The sequence below is a fragment of the Archocentrus centrarchus genome, chromosome 8 (genome assembly GCF_007364275.1).
Source record: "Archocentrus centrarchus isolate MPI-CPG fArcCen1 chromosome 8, fArcCen1, whole genome shotgun sequence".
Classification (NCBI taxonomy): Eukaryota; Metazoa; Chordata; class Actinopteri; order Cichliformes; family Cichlidae; genus Archocentrus; species Archocentrus centrarchus.
Genome location: NC_044353.1, coordinates 957,680 through 973,179, shown reverse-complemented (window position 1 = coordinate 973,179; position 15,500 = coordinate 957,680). Strand labels below are relative to the sequence as shown.

The 15,500-nt window shown below is 47.2% G+C and overlaps 1 protein-coding gene across 2 annotated transcripts; it reads right to left on the bottom strand.

The window, feature by feature from the left end:
• Nucleotides 1-8,610: 8,610 nt before the first annotated feature.
• Nucleotides 8,611-15,500, bottom strand: rdm1 (RAD52 motif containing 1). Of its 2 annotated transcripts, XM_030736356.1 has the most exons (7): nucleotides 15,279-15,500; nucleotides 10,388-10,567; nucleotides 10,183-10,311; nucleotides 9,962-10,109; nucleotides 9,709-9,807; nucleotides 9,544-9,620; nucleotides 8,611-9,346 (listed from the first exon to the last, which is right to left on the bottom strand). In XM_030736356.1, exons 1-7 carry the CDS (start codon nucleotides 15,375-15,377, stop codon nucleotides 9,266-9,268), a joined length of 813 nt encoding a protein of 270 aa, XP_030592216.1. In that variant the 5' UTR covers nucleotides 15,378-15,500; the 3' UTR covers nucleotides 8,611-9,265. The 2 variants fall into 2 exon arrangements, with proteins under 2 accessions (XP_030592216.1, XP_030592217.1); XM_030736357.1 differs by lacking the exon at nucleotides 9,709-9,807.

Genomic DNA, 15,500 nt, shown 5'->3' with positions numbered 1-15,500 from the left:
GGGGCAGCACGGTGGTGCAGGTGTTGGTACTGCTGCCTCACAGCAAGAAGGTCCTGGGTTTGATTCCACCTTGGCCCGGGCCGCTCTGTGTGGAGAGGTGGGGGGGGTATCAGGGTCAGTACTGTTATATCAGCAGTCGTATTTAGTAGTATTATTATTAGTTGTAGTGCTGCTCACTGGAACACAAATGTGACACACTTCAGTCATCGTGCTGTTTAAACACTCACATGTGAAATGTGGAGCTGCGTGCTCCATGAAGGTGCTTCTCTGTGTGCAGCTCACAGTGACACAGCCTGCTCGCAGACCTACACGCTCACAGGTACGAGCTGACAAGGTGAATCCCACCTGCAGCTGAGCCTTCTTTCTCCGGTGCCACGCTCACACCAAGCTGTCTCCTCCTTCATGGTTTGATTGGTTCAAACAAACTGACCAAATAACTCGCTCAGGTTTACCTGTTAAAACAACACTTAGTGCCAAAGGTGTTCATCTGCCATCACACACATGAACCTGAGTAACATCCATCCTTAATGTTTCACCTCTCATCCGAAAGGCTTCTTCAGTTCTCAACCAAATGGTGGAGAGACCCAGGTATTTAAACCCCTGTGGGCGTAGTCCCCTGGAGGTGGTTCATTGAACAGAGGAGGTGGATTACGTCACCAACTTTCCCCCGCTTACAGTGCTGTCCTGAGCTCCCTTCCCAGACGTCTCAACCCCCATTCACACCTTTGTTCCAGTGACCTCAATAGGCCACAGGAAACAATGGAGCGGAGTCCTAAATTGGTTTCAACTGAAACCACTGATTAAATATGACCCACGCCCCCTTCACACCTGGGCCCATGTGTTCACACACATGATCAATAGAGGGTCATAACCACCTCCAGGGGACTACGCCCACAGGGGTTTAAATACCTGGGTCTCTCCACCATTTGGTTGAGAACTGAAGAAGCCTTTCGGATGAGAGGTGAAACGTCTTCAAGAAACAAAAAGAAGTCCAGTCGCCTTTTTCAAGCTCCAGAGACTTCTATGACCTGGATGACTGAGAATCTACACAGACATCCATCCTTAATCCAGAGGCTTTAATATGATGTGGGCCCACCCTCTGCAGCTATAACAGCTTCAGCTCTTCTGGGAAGTCTTTCCACAGGTTTAGGAGTGTTTATGGGAATTTCTGACCATTCTTCCAGAAGCACATCTGTGAGGTCAGACACTGATGTTGGAGAGAAGGCCTGGCTCACAGTCTCCGCTCTAATCCATCCCAAAGGTGTTCTATCAGGCTGAGGTCAGGACTCTGTGCAGGCCAGTCAAGTTCTTCCACACCAAACTGGTTCATCCATGTCTTTATGGAGCTGCTTTGTGCACTGGTGAGCAGTCATGTTGGAACAGGAAGGGGCCATCCCCAAACTGTTCCCACAGAGTTGGAGCATCAAACTGTCCCAAATGTCTTGGTCTGCTGAAGCATTAAGAGTTCCTTTCACTGGAACTAAGGGGCCGAGCCCAACTCCTGAAAAACACCCCCACACCATAACCCCCCCTCCACCAAACTTTACACAATGCAGTCAGACAGGTACCGTTCCCCTGGCAACCACCAAACCCAGACTCCTCCCTCAGATTGGCAGATGGAGAAGTGTGATCCATCCCTCCAGAGAACACGTCTCCACTGCTCTAGAGTCCAGTGGTGGCATGCTTTACACCACTGCATCAACACTCTGCACTGAGCTTGGTGATGGAAGGCTTGGATGCAGCTGCCATAGAAACCCATTCATGAAGCTCTTTACACACTCTGGCCACTTTTCCACCAACAGGGTTTCGGTGCCGGTGCCTTTATTTGAACCGTTAGGCGGGTTTTCCACCGTGGAAGCACTCGATGCTCGGCCGAAAAACGGGTTCAATTCTGGCCCCACAAACTAGCTGGTCTCGAACCAAGAACGCGTGACAAAAGCGGCAGAAGGGCGTGACTCTGCCGTCTCAACATCAAGTTTTCTACCATATTACATGTGTATTACATTAGAAAAGCAATGAGATTTTCACAGCTGTGAATTAGGTTGGGCTCTAAGGCTGAACTTGCTGCTTTGTATCAGTTCATATCACAGATAAAAGGACACAAAGTGCGTACTTGTCGTCTTGCTCTAATCTCTGTCTGTGTTTCCCTCTGTGCTGCACACAGATGCTGCAGTAGTTTGGTTTGGATCCTAAAACGTATTTGCAGCACAGAAAGGGGAGCGTGTTCTCCCACGTTTGTGCACTTTGACTTCTGTGTCCAGACGAGGACCCGCCCACACTCATGTAAAGGAGCAGTTCACAGAAACGCGGTGGGAACGCGGGCCCGTTCTTAAGTGTTTCACCGGTTCATTGAAATCAACACCAGCACTGGCACGAGCACCGGCTCCTCGGCGGTGGAAATGTAGCATCTGTGATTTTACGTGGCCTACCACTTCATGGCTGAGTTGCTGTTGTTCCCAATTACTTCCACTTTGTTATAATCCCACTAACAGCTGACTGTGGAATATTTAGCAGTGACTGGACTTGTTGCACAGGTTGCACATCCTATCACGGTACCACGCTGGAGTTCACTGAGCTCCTGAGAGCGACCCATTCTTTCACTGATGTCTATAGAAGCAGTCTGCATGTCTAGGTGCTGGTTTATACACCTGTGGAAGGGACTGAACACCTGAACTCAGTGATCTGGATGGTGAGTTAAGACTTTTGGAAATATGGTGTATTTGATTTTCAGTAGTACCTCATAACTCTGTCTATCACAGTGTATAATGGTTTACTTCTATTCTGTCTCACTGTCAATGTACACACTATTCTGCAGTACTCTAAGTATTCTTAGTAGTACTACATTATTTGTAGTCACTGTTGAACTTTACTCCTTTTTCCTCCTAGGATGCAAATTTCAAACGTGACACCCTGAGAAGCTTATCGGTCCCACAGCAGGAGAAACCATCATATTTACCTACTCAAATGTGGAGGCAGAAATGTGTGCAGAGAAACAGCTGGGGGGGGGGGGGGGGGGGGGGGGGGGGGTCAGCAGTGATTATTACCTCAGTAGGAAGAGAACAGCTCACCAACTAATGAGGTCAAAATCATTTATTAACTGCTGATTCATTTCCATCCATCACGACTTCAGAGGCAGATTGTTCCAGTCTTCCCATCCAAAGTCTTACTGACCGCTCACATCTGGAGGCAACATTTACTCCGTGCACTGTTGATAATAGATGTCCTGTTATTGTAGTTCTGCTGGATCTTACAGCAGCCTTTAATAGGGTGGATCATTCCATTCTTCTGTCTCGACTGGAGCACTTCGTTGGTATTCGCAGTTCCGCCTTGAAGTGGTTCACTTCTTACTTGAAAGATAAAACGTTTTCTGTTATGATTAATAATGTATCTTCTTCATATGCACCTCTTTTATGTGGAGTTCCTCAGGGTTCTATCCTTGGTCCTCTTTTATTTTCCTTATATATGCTGCCATTGGGGGCAGTTATATCAGCGCATAAAGTATCTTTTCACTGTTACGTGGATGATTTACAAATTTATTTGGCTCTTAAACCACATATGGCTAATCCGATTTTATCTTTTATTGATTGTATAACTGATGTTAAAAATGGCTATGTGAAAACTTTTTGTTTAAAAACATCAAAAAACTGAGTGTATTTTATTTAATGATGCCGCTGCCATAGACACCAGTGTTTTGCCCTTTAAGTTAAACACTACAGTTAGAAATCTTGGGGTTCTATTTGATCAGGAATTCAATTTTGACAAACAGATTAATTCTGTAGTCAAAACTAGTTTTTATCATTTGCGTCTACTGGCTGAAGTCAAATCTTTTGTAGATCGCACTGATTTAGAGAGGGCGATTCACGCTCGTATTAGTTCCAGACTTGACTATTGCAACAGCCTCTATGTTGGTGTTCGTCAGTCTTTTTTGAGACGACTTCAGCTTGTCCAAAATGTAGCTGCTCATCTCTTAACTAACACCCCTAGATGCGAGCATATTACGCCTATTTTGTTCAATCTCCATTGGCTTCCTGTTCATTATAGAATTAATTCTAAAATCTTGTTGCTTGTTTTTAAAGTGCTGAATGGATTAGCCCCACCGTACTTATCAGATCTTTTAAGTTTTTCTGTATATGAGAGATCTTTGAGGTCTTCTAATCATCCTTTACTAGATGTTCTGAGAACCAGGTTAAAGCATTGGGGGTGATCGGGCCTTTATAGTGGCAGCACCCCGACTCTGGAACAGCCTTCCCTTAGATTTTCAGGTAAGGAAATGAGTTTTTATGAAGTTTCAAATATACTCATGCTATATGTTTGCTCTTACCATCTTTACATTTATTTTCCTGAGAAATCTGTCTTAGACTGGAAAATAAATATAATTGATTAATGACACAGAAGCTCATAATGTTTGGTGTCAGCCAAGAACAGTGTGTTCATTCTGGGTATGTCTCTATCACTAACAGATTATCAATAACAGACGTCAGGACTCTGTCGGGTGGAAGGAGACCAAACGCACGAAAACTTCGGTCATCTGAGGAAGCAGCTGCTGAAGTTCACTGTTTTCCACATTTCGTTTTGTATATGATGTAACCAAGATTGATAAGCTGTGACTATATGAAACTGTGAGCTGAAGAGGAGAGTCTGAGTACTTCATGTCATGTCCAGTACCACACGGGGCATGGTGTGCAGTTCTGACCCAGAATAATCTGTAACTGTGTGAAAATGGCTAATTAAATGTAATAATTGGACTCCTTATTCCGTTGTTTTGTGTCATTCCTGTTTGATGAACGAAGGCGCAGAAACCAACTAAAAATGACCCGTTCTTAGTTTTCTACATCGGCTAATTTCTGATCTGAAAATGTTTGACTCTAAACTTAAGACTTATGTGTTTAATCAGGCTTTTCATACCATGTAGTGGAACAATCTTGTTTTGTGTTTGTTTTTTGTGATGTAATGTTATTGTATATTTAATTTAAAGTGCTTTGGTCACCTTGTTGGTTGTGTTAAGCGCTATATAAATGAAATGAAATGAAGCTCACTCACTCTGTAAAAAGGCTCATCAGAGGATGTATTTTTATCAGAAGCTTCATGGGTTTAATGTGGACTCTACTTTTATTAAAATGTTTGCTAACGCTTTCTTTTACGGTCCACCCTTAGGCTGTAACTACACGTAATTTACAGGGATTTATCCATCCATCCATCCATTTTCTTCCGCTTATCCGGGGCCGGGTCGCGGGGGCAGAAGCCTAAGCAGAGAAGCCCAGGCTTCCCTCTCCCCAGCCACCTCCTCCAGCTCATCCGGAGGGACCCCAAGGTGTTCCCAGGCCAGCCGAGAGATATAATCCCTCCAGCGTGTCCTGGGTCTACCACGGGGCCTCTTCCCGGTGGAACATGCCTGGAACACCTCACCTAAGAGGCGGCCAGGAGGCATCCTAAGCAGATGCCCGAGCCACCTCAACTGGCTCCTTTCGATGTGGAGGAGCAGCGGCTCTACTCTGAGCCCCTCCCGGATGGCCGCACTCCTCACCTTATCTCTAAGGGAGAGGCCAGCCACCCTTCAAAGGAAACTCATTTCTGCCGCTTGTATTCGCGATCTTATTCTTTCGGTCACTACCCAAAGCTCGTGACCATAGGTGAGGGTAGGAACGTAGATCGACCAGTAAATCGAGAGCTTCGCTTTTACACTAAGCTCTCTCTTCACCACGACAGACCGGTGCAGCGTCCGCATCACTGCAGAGGCAGCCCCGATCCGTCTGTCGATCTCCCGCTCCCTTCTCCCATCACTCGTGAACAAGACCCCGAGATACTTGAACTCCTCCACATGGGGTAAGAACTCGTTCCTGAGCCGGAGATGGCACTCCACCCTTTTCCGGCTGAGGACCATGGCCTCAGACTTAGAGGTGCTGATTCTCATACCGGCCGCTTCACACTCGGCTGCGAACCGTTCCACTGCGAGCTGGAGGCCCCCCCCGATGAAGCCAACAGAACCGCATCATCTGCAAAAAGCAGAGATGAGACTCTGAGGCCACCAAGGAAGAAGCCTTCCGCCACCTGGCTACGCCTAGAAATTCTGTCCATAAAAATTATGAACAGAATCGGTGACAAAGGGCAGTCCTGACGGAGTCCAACACCCACAGGAAACAAATCCGACTTATTACCGGCTATACGGACCAAGCTCTCACTGCGGTTGTACAAAGACTGAAAGGCCCGCAACAACGGGCCAGACACCCCATACTCCCGCAAGACCTCCCAAAGGACACCCCGAGGGACACGGTCGAATGCCTTCTCCAAGTCCACAAAGCACATGTAGACTGGTTGGGCAAACTCCCACGCACACTCGAATATCCTTGAGAGGATAAAGAGCTGGTCCAGCGTTCCGCGACCAGGACGAAAACCGCATTGTTCCTCCTGAATCCGAGGTTCGACTAACGGACGGACCCTCCTTTCCAGCAACCTGGCATAGACCTTACCGGGGAGGCTGAGGAGTGTGATCCCCCGAAAGTTGGAGCACACCCTCCGGTCTCCCTTCTTAAAGATGGGGACCACCACCCCGGTCTGCCAATCCAATGGCACTGCCTCAGATCTCCACGCGATGTTGCAGAGGCGTGTCAACCAAGACAGCCCTACAACATCCAGAGCCTTCAGGAACTCAGGGCGAATCTCGTCCACCCCAGGGGCCCTGCCACCAAGGAGTTGTTTAACTACCTCAGTGACCTCAGCCCCAGTTATCCTGTAAGTAAATTTAAGTTATGTGTAATTAGGCTGTACTATTTTTAATTAGGCCGTAATTATTTTTAATAAGGCTGAATTATTTTTAATAAGGATGAATTAGTGGGCGCTCACCGACGCCACCTAGTGGACGCGGGAGACAGTGTGAGGTACGGGTAGCCTGCTGGGCTGACAGCATCAAGGTGAGCCCACACGGCTCAAACGCGCCACGGGTCAACGCGCCACGGGTCAACGCACCGGGTGCAAGGGCCTGATCATCACTGCTTGCAGCTTTAATTTCTTTTTTAAAATATTTTTATTTAATATTAATTGTACAGAACTGAACATAATGTCATCAACACGACTCAGGTAATCAAATCAAAACACAAAGCACAAGAGATGGCATATCATAATAAAACAGGAATGAGAAGACGGATACACAAATGCAAACTTGACACCACATAAAGAGGACGCAGACTAGACACAACACAAGGAGACAGACTGTGAGAAATAAACAAAGAAAACTCCACACAGAGGGGAAACACTACGGGATGGAACACAGGGAGAACTGAGGTATGAAGCATACCTAGGAATACACGAGGGGAACAAATGAAATATAACCAAACAGTAACAATTAGGGTAACATAACTACAAAAGACCGTAAACTAAGAAACAAGGGGTCACACCCAGGACCATGGCAAAGTTTTCCCAGAAAAATGGAGAGGTCTGTATTTTTATCATACGTACACTTTGACTGTGAGAGACAAAATGTAAAAAAACACATTTTATCAATTTTGATAAAATGTGAATGGGCCAATCAGAATCAATTATTTTGCATTTTATTGCATGAAATAAGTAGTTGATGACCTATCAACCTGCAAGAATTCTCTAAGAATAGAATTGTTCTTAGAGGGTACATCCCTGTAAAATACTTAAAGTAGTATGGCCTTAGTCTAAATAATTCAGCCTTATTACAAATAATTCAGCCTTATTAAAAATAATTACAGCCTAATTGAAAATAGTACAGCCTAATTACACATAACTTAAATTTACTTACAGGATAAATCCCTGTAAATTATGCGTAGTTACGGCCTAAGGGCGGACTGTGAAAGAAAGCGTTACCAGATGTTTTACTCTTGTTTTATTGAGTCTGTTCTTTTAATTTTATCTGCAGGTTTGGATTTTTAAATGTTAAGAACAGGAATAAGCTGCTAGGAATTGCAAAGGTGTGCGTAAAAATTGCTGGCATAGCCTTAAACAACCTCACCGATGTAGATTAGGTGAGGTGAGGTTCAGACCACCCACAGTGCCAGGAGTTTAGGCTGCTTCCTTCTGGACGCAGATATCAGGTACCTAGATGTAGGACAAATCGATTGAGGGAATCTTTTGTCCCGGCAGCGATTAGGTTTTTAAATGAGCTGTTGTGATTTTATGTATGTTCTTATAACTGTTTTTGTACTACTGGCTGTGGAAATAATTGTACTTAGGGGACAATAAAGATCTTTGAATTGAGTCTGTACTTTTCAGAGCAGCCTTTTGGTGCCCCCTCCTGGTTGGAGGAGGACCCTGAAAGAGCTGTGATGAAGAGGGAGAAGTTCCCCATGTTGATGATGATGATGATGTGTTTGTGAGTGTGCTGCCTTCATGCAGTATTTATTCAAAACTAATAAAAACTAACCTGAAACATTAAATCTGGAAACTAAAAATTAAAGAGAATCTGAATAGAAGACACTAAAGTAACTCTGGTGGCAACAAACAGTTTGTGTAAAATCCTGAATTCCATCCAGAGAGAGCTGAACGGCATGCTGGGAGATTGAGTCTGATTAAGAGCTGTGATTGTGAAGCAGCAGGATGAACACACACACAGCTGACAGGACAAACATCAGGAATTTATTATGACAGATTTTATACAATTCAAATGCATAAATGAGCACAAAGAGGTGGAGCTGCAGGGTATCATGGGAGCTGAAGCACGCTGGCCCTTTGGTCACATGATGCTGAAAGAGCTCCAGAGACAAAGGGAGCTGCAGCCATTAACGACCTCCCACATCTTCATCTACACAGATTTGCCTACACAAACTGCCGACCTCGAGCTGAACCCTGAACTCTGAACCAGTCTGAGCGTTTATGATGAAAACAGGCAGGAAATATGTGCAACTCAGCACAAAATGAGTGAAAAGAATAATCTGCTGTTTTCACATCACTGACCGCTGAAACTGAGTCCAGCCTTCATTTGTCTGTGTGCTGCCAAATATTCACAGGGTCACATTAATGTGTGTGTGTGTGTGTGTTTAAGTTCACTTCAATTTTATTTATATAAGAGCCAGGCTCTTAATAAAAGGCCTCTCCACAGATCAGCGTGCAGCACCTGAAGTCTCGTTTGCAGAGGTGACGTCAGCACTGCAGGTGAGGACACCTGCTGATGTCACACTGTGTCTGAACCTTGTGTGGTGATTCTGTCTGAAGGAGCTCAGACGTGTCCAACGTGTTCTTCTGAAACATTTTCCATCAGTGACCTCAGAAAGAACCAGGAACACCTGAGGCCCGCCCCCACCCTGCTCTACGACACAGTCAGAGCCCACTCTGCATCACCAGCCTCCTCTTCATCAGTGGGAGACGCTGCCCAGGAGAACTCGTTCACCTGAAACACACACACACACACACACACACACACACACACACACACACACACACACACACACACACACACACACACTGTGAGGATGAGCTGATGGCATTACTTTTGCCTCCAGTAACTGATGAATCGAGACTCAGGATAAATCCTTCAATGCACACATTAAACAAAGAGGTGAATCTGAGCTGAACAGGTGAGCTTACCTGCAGGACTCCTTCAGTGTCATCAGCTACAAACTGATCAGGGGTCTGTTTCACCTCCACCATCACTTTCCCGTTACCTGCACAGACAGACACACAGTCACACAGGTGAGCAGTCGGTGTACTGCAGATACAGCAGTATTTAGAGTATTTAAAGTACTGCAATACCCAGAAGTATGAACAGCACTGAGGTGAAGGCGTGAACCAGAGCTCTCTCTCTGACCAACCTCTGCAGCCTGCAGCGCCTCTGCAGGAAAACATCTGGACCTGACACACACACACACACACACACACACACACACACACACACACACACACACACACACACACACACACACACACACACACAGAGACAAAAACAGACTCTCTGCATTTATAGTTCATCTCCACCACCAACGCCTGCGCAGCCGCCTCTCCTCACCTGCGCAGGTGAAGCTGTCCTCCAGCACTGCAGCTCCTCTGGTCGTCTGTCCGTGATGAGGGAAGTGGAGCTGCAGCAAACAGCCAAACTTCAGCCTCCTCTGCCTGACTCCTCCCTCCTCCTCCTCTTCTTCTGTGAGCTCCTTCAGCTGAGGAAGACACAGACCGTCACCTGTGCTCTCTTTCACACACCTGAACACACCGGTGCAGCAGATTTCTCACTGAAATGATGTCAGAGGTCCAGCCATTGAATCCCAGGACACGGTTGGCCAGTTCCAGGCAGTGGGCGTGGCTCAGAGGTCTGCTGCTGCCAGACAGGAAGTAAGGCGTCTGTTTGGAGCTCAGCTTCACCTGAGACCCACAAACACAGTCAGGTGAGCTCCAAGTAAAGAGAAACTCAAAGAGAAGAAGAAATGTTGTTGATCACCTTCAGTGGCGAGTCGTGGAGCAGCGGGCGTCCGTCAGTGAGACGCTGAGCCGTCGCGGCATGAGCGGCCGAGTAGAATTTGACGAGGGCGTAAAAACCGGGCGGGTGGAGCGGAGCGTTGGGACTCACCTTCAGCAGGTAGAGAGGCCCGAAGGCCGAGAAGACAGCAAACAGCTCGACCTGCCCACAAACAAACAACAACATAAACACACCCTTCTACTACCACAGGGTCACTGCTGGCCTTGACCCCTGTGGTAGTAAAGGGGTTAAAACATCAGGGCTGAGCGAGCTTTCACAGGAGCCACACTGAGGTGTTTTATTCTGAAAGGTCAGCTAGCTCCGCCCCATGTTTTCCACCTGCAGGCTGACGACATCGCCGTCCTCGATGCCATTCCTGTGTCAGTAAATGTGGGAGAAACGCCATGAGCTCCAATCAGAATCTGTTCCTGTTCAGGAAAGGAGGCGGGGCATGAGACAGATGATTGACACCGAGGACGCCCCACAGTGAGCGGACAGACTTCCTGAAAGGAGCCGCTGAGATACAAGCTTCCTGTCAGAGCTTTCAGAATAAAATCAGAATGAAAGCAGGACGAGTTCTTGCCCCAAGTGGAGGAGTTCAAGTATCTCGGGGTCTTGTTCACGAGTGATGGGAGAAGGGAGCGGGAGATCGACAGATGGATGGGGGCTGCTTCTGCAGTGATGTGGACGCTGCACCGGTCCGTCGTGGTGAAGAGGGAGCTTAGTGTAAAAGCGAAGCTCTCGATTTACCGGTCGATCTACGTTCCTACCCTCACCTATGGTCATGAGCTTTGGGTAGTGACCGAAAGAATAAGATCGCAAATATAAGCGGCAGAAATGAGTTTCCTTCGAAGGGTGGCTGGCCTCTCCCTTAGAGATAAGGTGAGGAGTGCGGCCATCCGGGAGGGGCTCAGAGTAGAGCCGCTGCTCCTCCACATCGAGAGGACCAGTTGAGGTGGCTTGAGCATCTGATTAGGATGCCTCCTGGCCGCCTCTTGGGTGAGGTGTTCCGGGCATGTCCCACCGGGAGGAGGCCCCGGGGTAGACCCAGGACACGCTGTGGAGATTATATCTCTACGCTGGCCTGTGAACGCCTTGGGGTCCCTCCAGATGAGCTGGAGGAGGTGGCTGGGGAGAGGGAAGCCTGGGCTTCTCTGCTTAGGCTCCTGCCCCCACGACCCGGCCCCGGATAAGCGGAAGAGAATGGATGGATGGATGGATGAAAGCAGGAAGCAGCAGGGGCGGAGCTTCTGGAGGGGCTGGGAGGGCGGCATGCCCCCGGCCCGGGGCTAGAGGGGGCCCAGATGGGAGAGAGGAGAATAAGATTTCAGGTAGCCAGGCCTCTGTCACGTCCGAGCAGAGGTGGAGAAGGAGGGCCCTGTCTTGATTATATCGCAATATGCATGGCTCAATGTGCACAGTATACAACCCACTATACATCACCCATCATTTTACACGGGGGTTTTAAAGGTTGCCACAGTCAGGACTGAGTCATGGTTGCTCAAAACTTTACAAGACCGACTGACTTTAGTGAAGTAGTAGGTGTAAAATATGGAATAAGATGTTGGACTGCATGACTGGCTTTATTTTCACTCTAAAGGCCGTTTCACACCGGACGCGCTGCGTTTTTGCAAATAAATCGCCCTCATAAAACGCACTGTGAAAGAAAGGAAGCCGACATCAAACGATGATGTAATGAGGTTGTGATGTTTCTAAACAAGAGAAGGAAGAAACAGATTCTGGGTTCATCCAACTCATAAGAAAGCAGCAGCAGGGAGAGTTTGATGGTTTGATCCAGGAGTTGAAGCTGCATCACGGATGCTTTCGCGCATACTTCAGGATGTCAGTGGGCAGCTGTTGTTGACAGAGCTGGGATCACATGTGAGGAGGCAGAGGATAATTTCAGAGAGCCGACTGACCCGGAGCAGCGTGTAGCTGTGTGTCTGAGGTCAAATAGTATGAGTTTACTGTTCCCAGCTGTATATTCAGTACATCGGTGTGCGTTTTGAGCTATGAACTCACATGTTGCCAAATGCAGCGCTCTGATTGGTCAGATCTGTTTGTGCGTCCGGTGTGTAAAGGACCGGACGCATAAATTTTGTGCGAATGTTTCGTGCGTTAAAAACATTTTTCGGACTCGCCTGTTCTTAATGCAGCCGTTCACACCGACCGCGTCATTTCACAGGACGAATTTGCAGCATTTATTTTTTCAAGTTCGATGTTTCTGAACAAACAGGACTGACCAATCAGAGCGCTGCATTTAGCAGCATATGAGGTCATAGCTCAAAACGCGCACCGATGTACTGAATATACAGTGATGTGGGAACAATAAAATCATGATATTTGACCTCAGACACACAGCTACACGCTGCTCCGGGTCAGTCGGCTCTCTGAAATTATCCTCTGCCTCCTCACATGTGATCCCAACTCTGCCAACAACAACTGTCCCACTGACATCCTGAAATATGCGCCAAAGCATCCGTGATGCAGCTTCAACTCCGGGATCAAACCATGAAACTCTCCCTGCTGCTGCTTTCTTATGAGCTGGATGAACCCATAAACTCTTTCTTCCTTCTCTTGTTTAGAAACATCACAACCTCATTACATCATCTTTTGATGTCGACTTCCTTTCTTTCACAGTGCGTTTTATGAGGGCGATTTTTCGCTAAAACAGCGTGTCCGTGTGTATGTAGGTTACACGACAGGTTCACATCCGAAAGATTCGGAATTTCATGTCGTTTTTACGCAACGCCTCCGGTGTGAAACGGCCTTAAAGGCCTTAAGTGGAGCATTTTTACGGACTAAGCTAACATGAGTGGCACTTCATAACATACACATTCCCGCTGTTCTGGGCATGTGTATGTTGTAAAATGATGTTTATTATTTGGGTATAAAGGGCCCCCCCTGCCCCCGGCTCGGCTCTGGTTTGTTCCGCTAGTGGGAAGCAGTTTGTGGTTTGAGCTGATGTGACCTCACACCAGGAAACCCCCTGATCATGTGACAGGAAGTTATACACATTTCAATTAATGAAAAATTACAGATTTAATTTTTGTTTTAAACACAGCTCAAAATATTTGATTACAAAATGAGCTTCAAGGAAAAATGGGGAATATTTCATTCCGATAATTTCAGCGAGCTCCCTGCAGGAATGCTGGTGTTTGTGAGTCCTTATATTGATGCTAAGATTATTATTCCTTATGCTGAGATGATGATTGGTGGCTCACTGATAAATTCAAAAACTCCGGGGAAAGTATTTGGAAGTGCACAGGAGGGATCTGTGCTGCTGAACGGGCCAATCAGAATCGGAAGAGGACGGTGTGTGAGGTCTTCTGGAGGATCTCAGCGGGAAGCAGCTGATAAATGATGACAGAGAGGCTCCATCTATACTCAGGGAAAATCAAAGTCTCCTCCTCAGTGTACTTTCCCATCGTTGCTGTTTCAGGAGTACTTCCTGTCAGAACAGCCATGAAGCCACCAAAGACCAGTTTGCTGTCACACTCAAACCTGCAGCTGTCTGAGAGAGTCTCTCCACATGAACCTCCCACAGCCACTGCAGACGTGTTCCTATGACAGCCGGGCATATTGTTGTGTCCCAGTATGACTGACGTAGCTACGCCATCATCATCAACATTACCATCAATAAATAATGAGGAACAATAAATGAATGAATGTTTTCCTCTGATTTCAAATTAAAAACATGAAATTCATCTCCAGTTTTCCTGTGTGTGGCCCTACACTTTCAGCTGCAGGGAGCCCCTTTCACAGCAGTGTGTGTGTGTGTGTGTGTGTGTGTGTGCGTGTGTTCCATCTCCTGCTGTCTGGTGCAGCGTGTTTGAGCCGCGTGGCAGCAGCTGAGACGCTGTCCTGGATCTCTGCTGATTTGCTGCCATACAAACAAAGACTGGTTGATCTTCCAGACCTTCTGTTTGCTGCTGTCTGCTCATCACTGTTTGTGCATTTCTGTTTATTGGCCTCTTGTTTTTGCATAATAATAATGATAATAGTAATAATACATTTAAATTTGGAAACAGCTCTTTTTGTTTTACTTTAACCATAAAATGTTATTGCAGGGAATCAATCATGGATCTATGATTTCAGTTTCAGTGCTGAAAGAAAATGAAGCAGCTCAGTGTCTATTTTTGATTTGTTCATTGTCTTAAAGATTGTCATTAATAACACTTAAATTGACAAAAATCGCTGATGTAAAGATGCTGTTCAAAGTCAGGATCCTGCAGAGGTTCCATCCACAGGTCAGGTCATCAGCACAGTCACAAACACTGGAGCTGAACTTTAGGAATCCAGACGCTGGTTTGATGCCTGCATTTAATGGACCTGCTCTTACACAGTGCATTTCTGCTCTGAGCACTTATACAACACACACACACACACACACACACACACACACACACACCCCCACACACACACACACACACACACACACACACACACACCCCACACACACACACACACACACACACACCCCACACACACACACACACCCCACACACACACACACACACACACACACACACACACACACACACACACACAGGGAGCAACTCAGGGTTCAGTATCTTGCCCAAAGACTGGAGCAGCTGGGAATCGAACCACCAACCTTCCAATCAGCCACAGAGTATATATCAGTGAACTGTGAATGAGGAGTTTATGGGGTTCAGACCACATCAACGTGACGCATGACTGAAGGTTCTCATCATGTGACCGCTGATGTGAAGATGCAGGGTCTGCGGTGAGACCCAGCCGTCAGAGCGCATGCGCAGCAGACACGGCAAAAGAGGCTGAAACGTAGTTTGGGACGCGCTCTGCAGGCTCACGCTGACCTGCAGAGCTCGGACGCATACAGGTGTGGACTCACGTGGATGTGGGCCTCGGTGTGGGTCGGCGGGATGTCCCACACCAGCAGGGTCTTGTTGCTCTCCACGGGAACCCGGAAGTCCAGCACCTCCGCCTCCATCCCCGCTGCAGGGTCGCTCAGACACCGACAGCAACCCCGCGAGCTCTTGGATTTCTCCGGAAGTGACGGACGCAGCCGCTGAAACGATGGCGCGCGGCTCCGCGGCCTCTCTTCGACACAAAC

What these genes read in the sequence shown, in the direction of transcription:
- rdm1 (XM_030736356.1), bottom strand. Translation starts at nt 15,377, where the DNA reads ATGGAGGCGGAGGTGCTGGACTTCCGGGTTCCCGTGGAGAGCAACAAG. An exon ending in ACACCGAGGCCCACATCCAC is followed by an intron (nt 10,568 to 15,278) that starts GTGAGTCCACAC and finishes GTTTGTGGGCAG; the next exon opens with GTCGAGCTGTTTGCTGTCTT. An exon ending in GGACAGCTTCACCTGCGCAG is followed by an intron (nt 9,808 to 9,961) that starts GTGAGGAGAGGC and finishes TGTGTGTGTCAG; the next exon opens with GTCCAGATGTTTTCCTGCAG.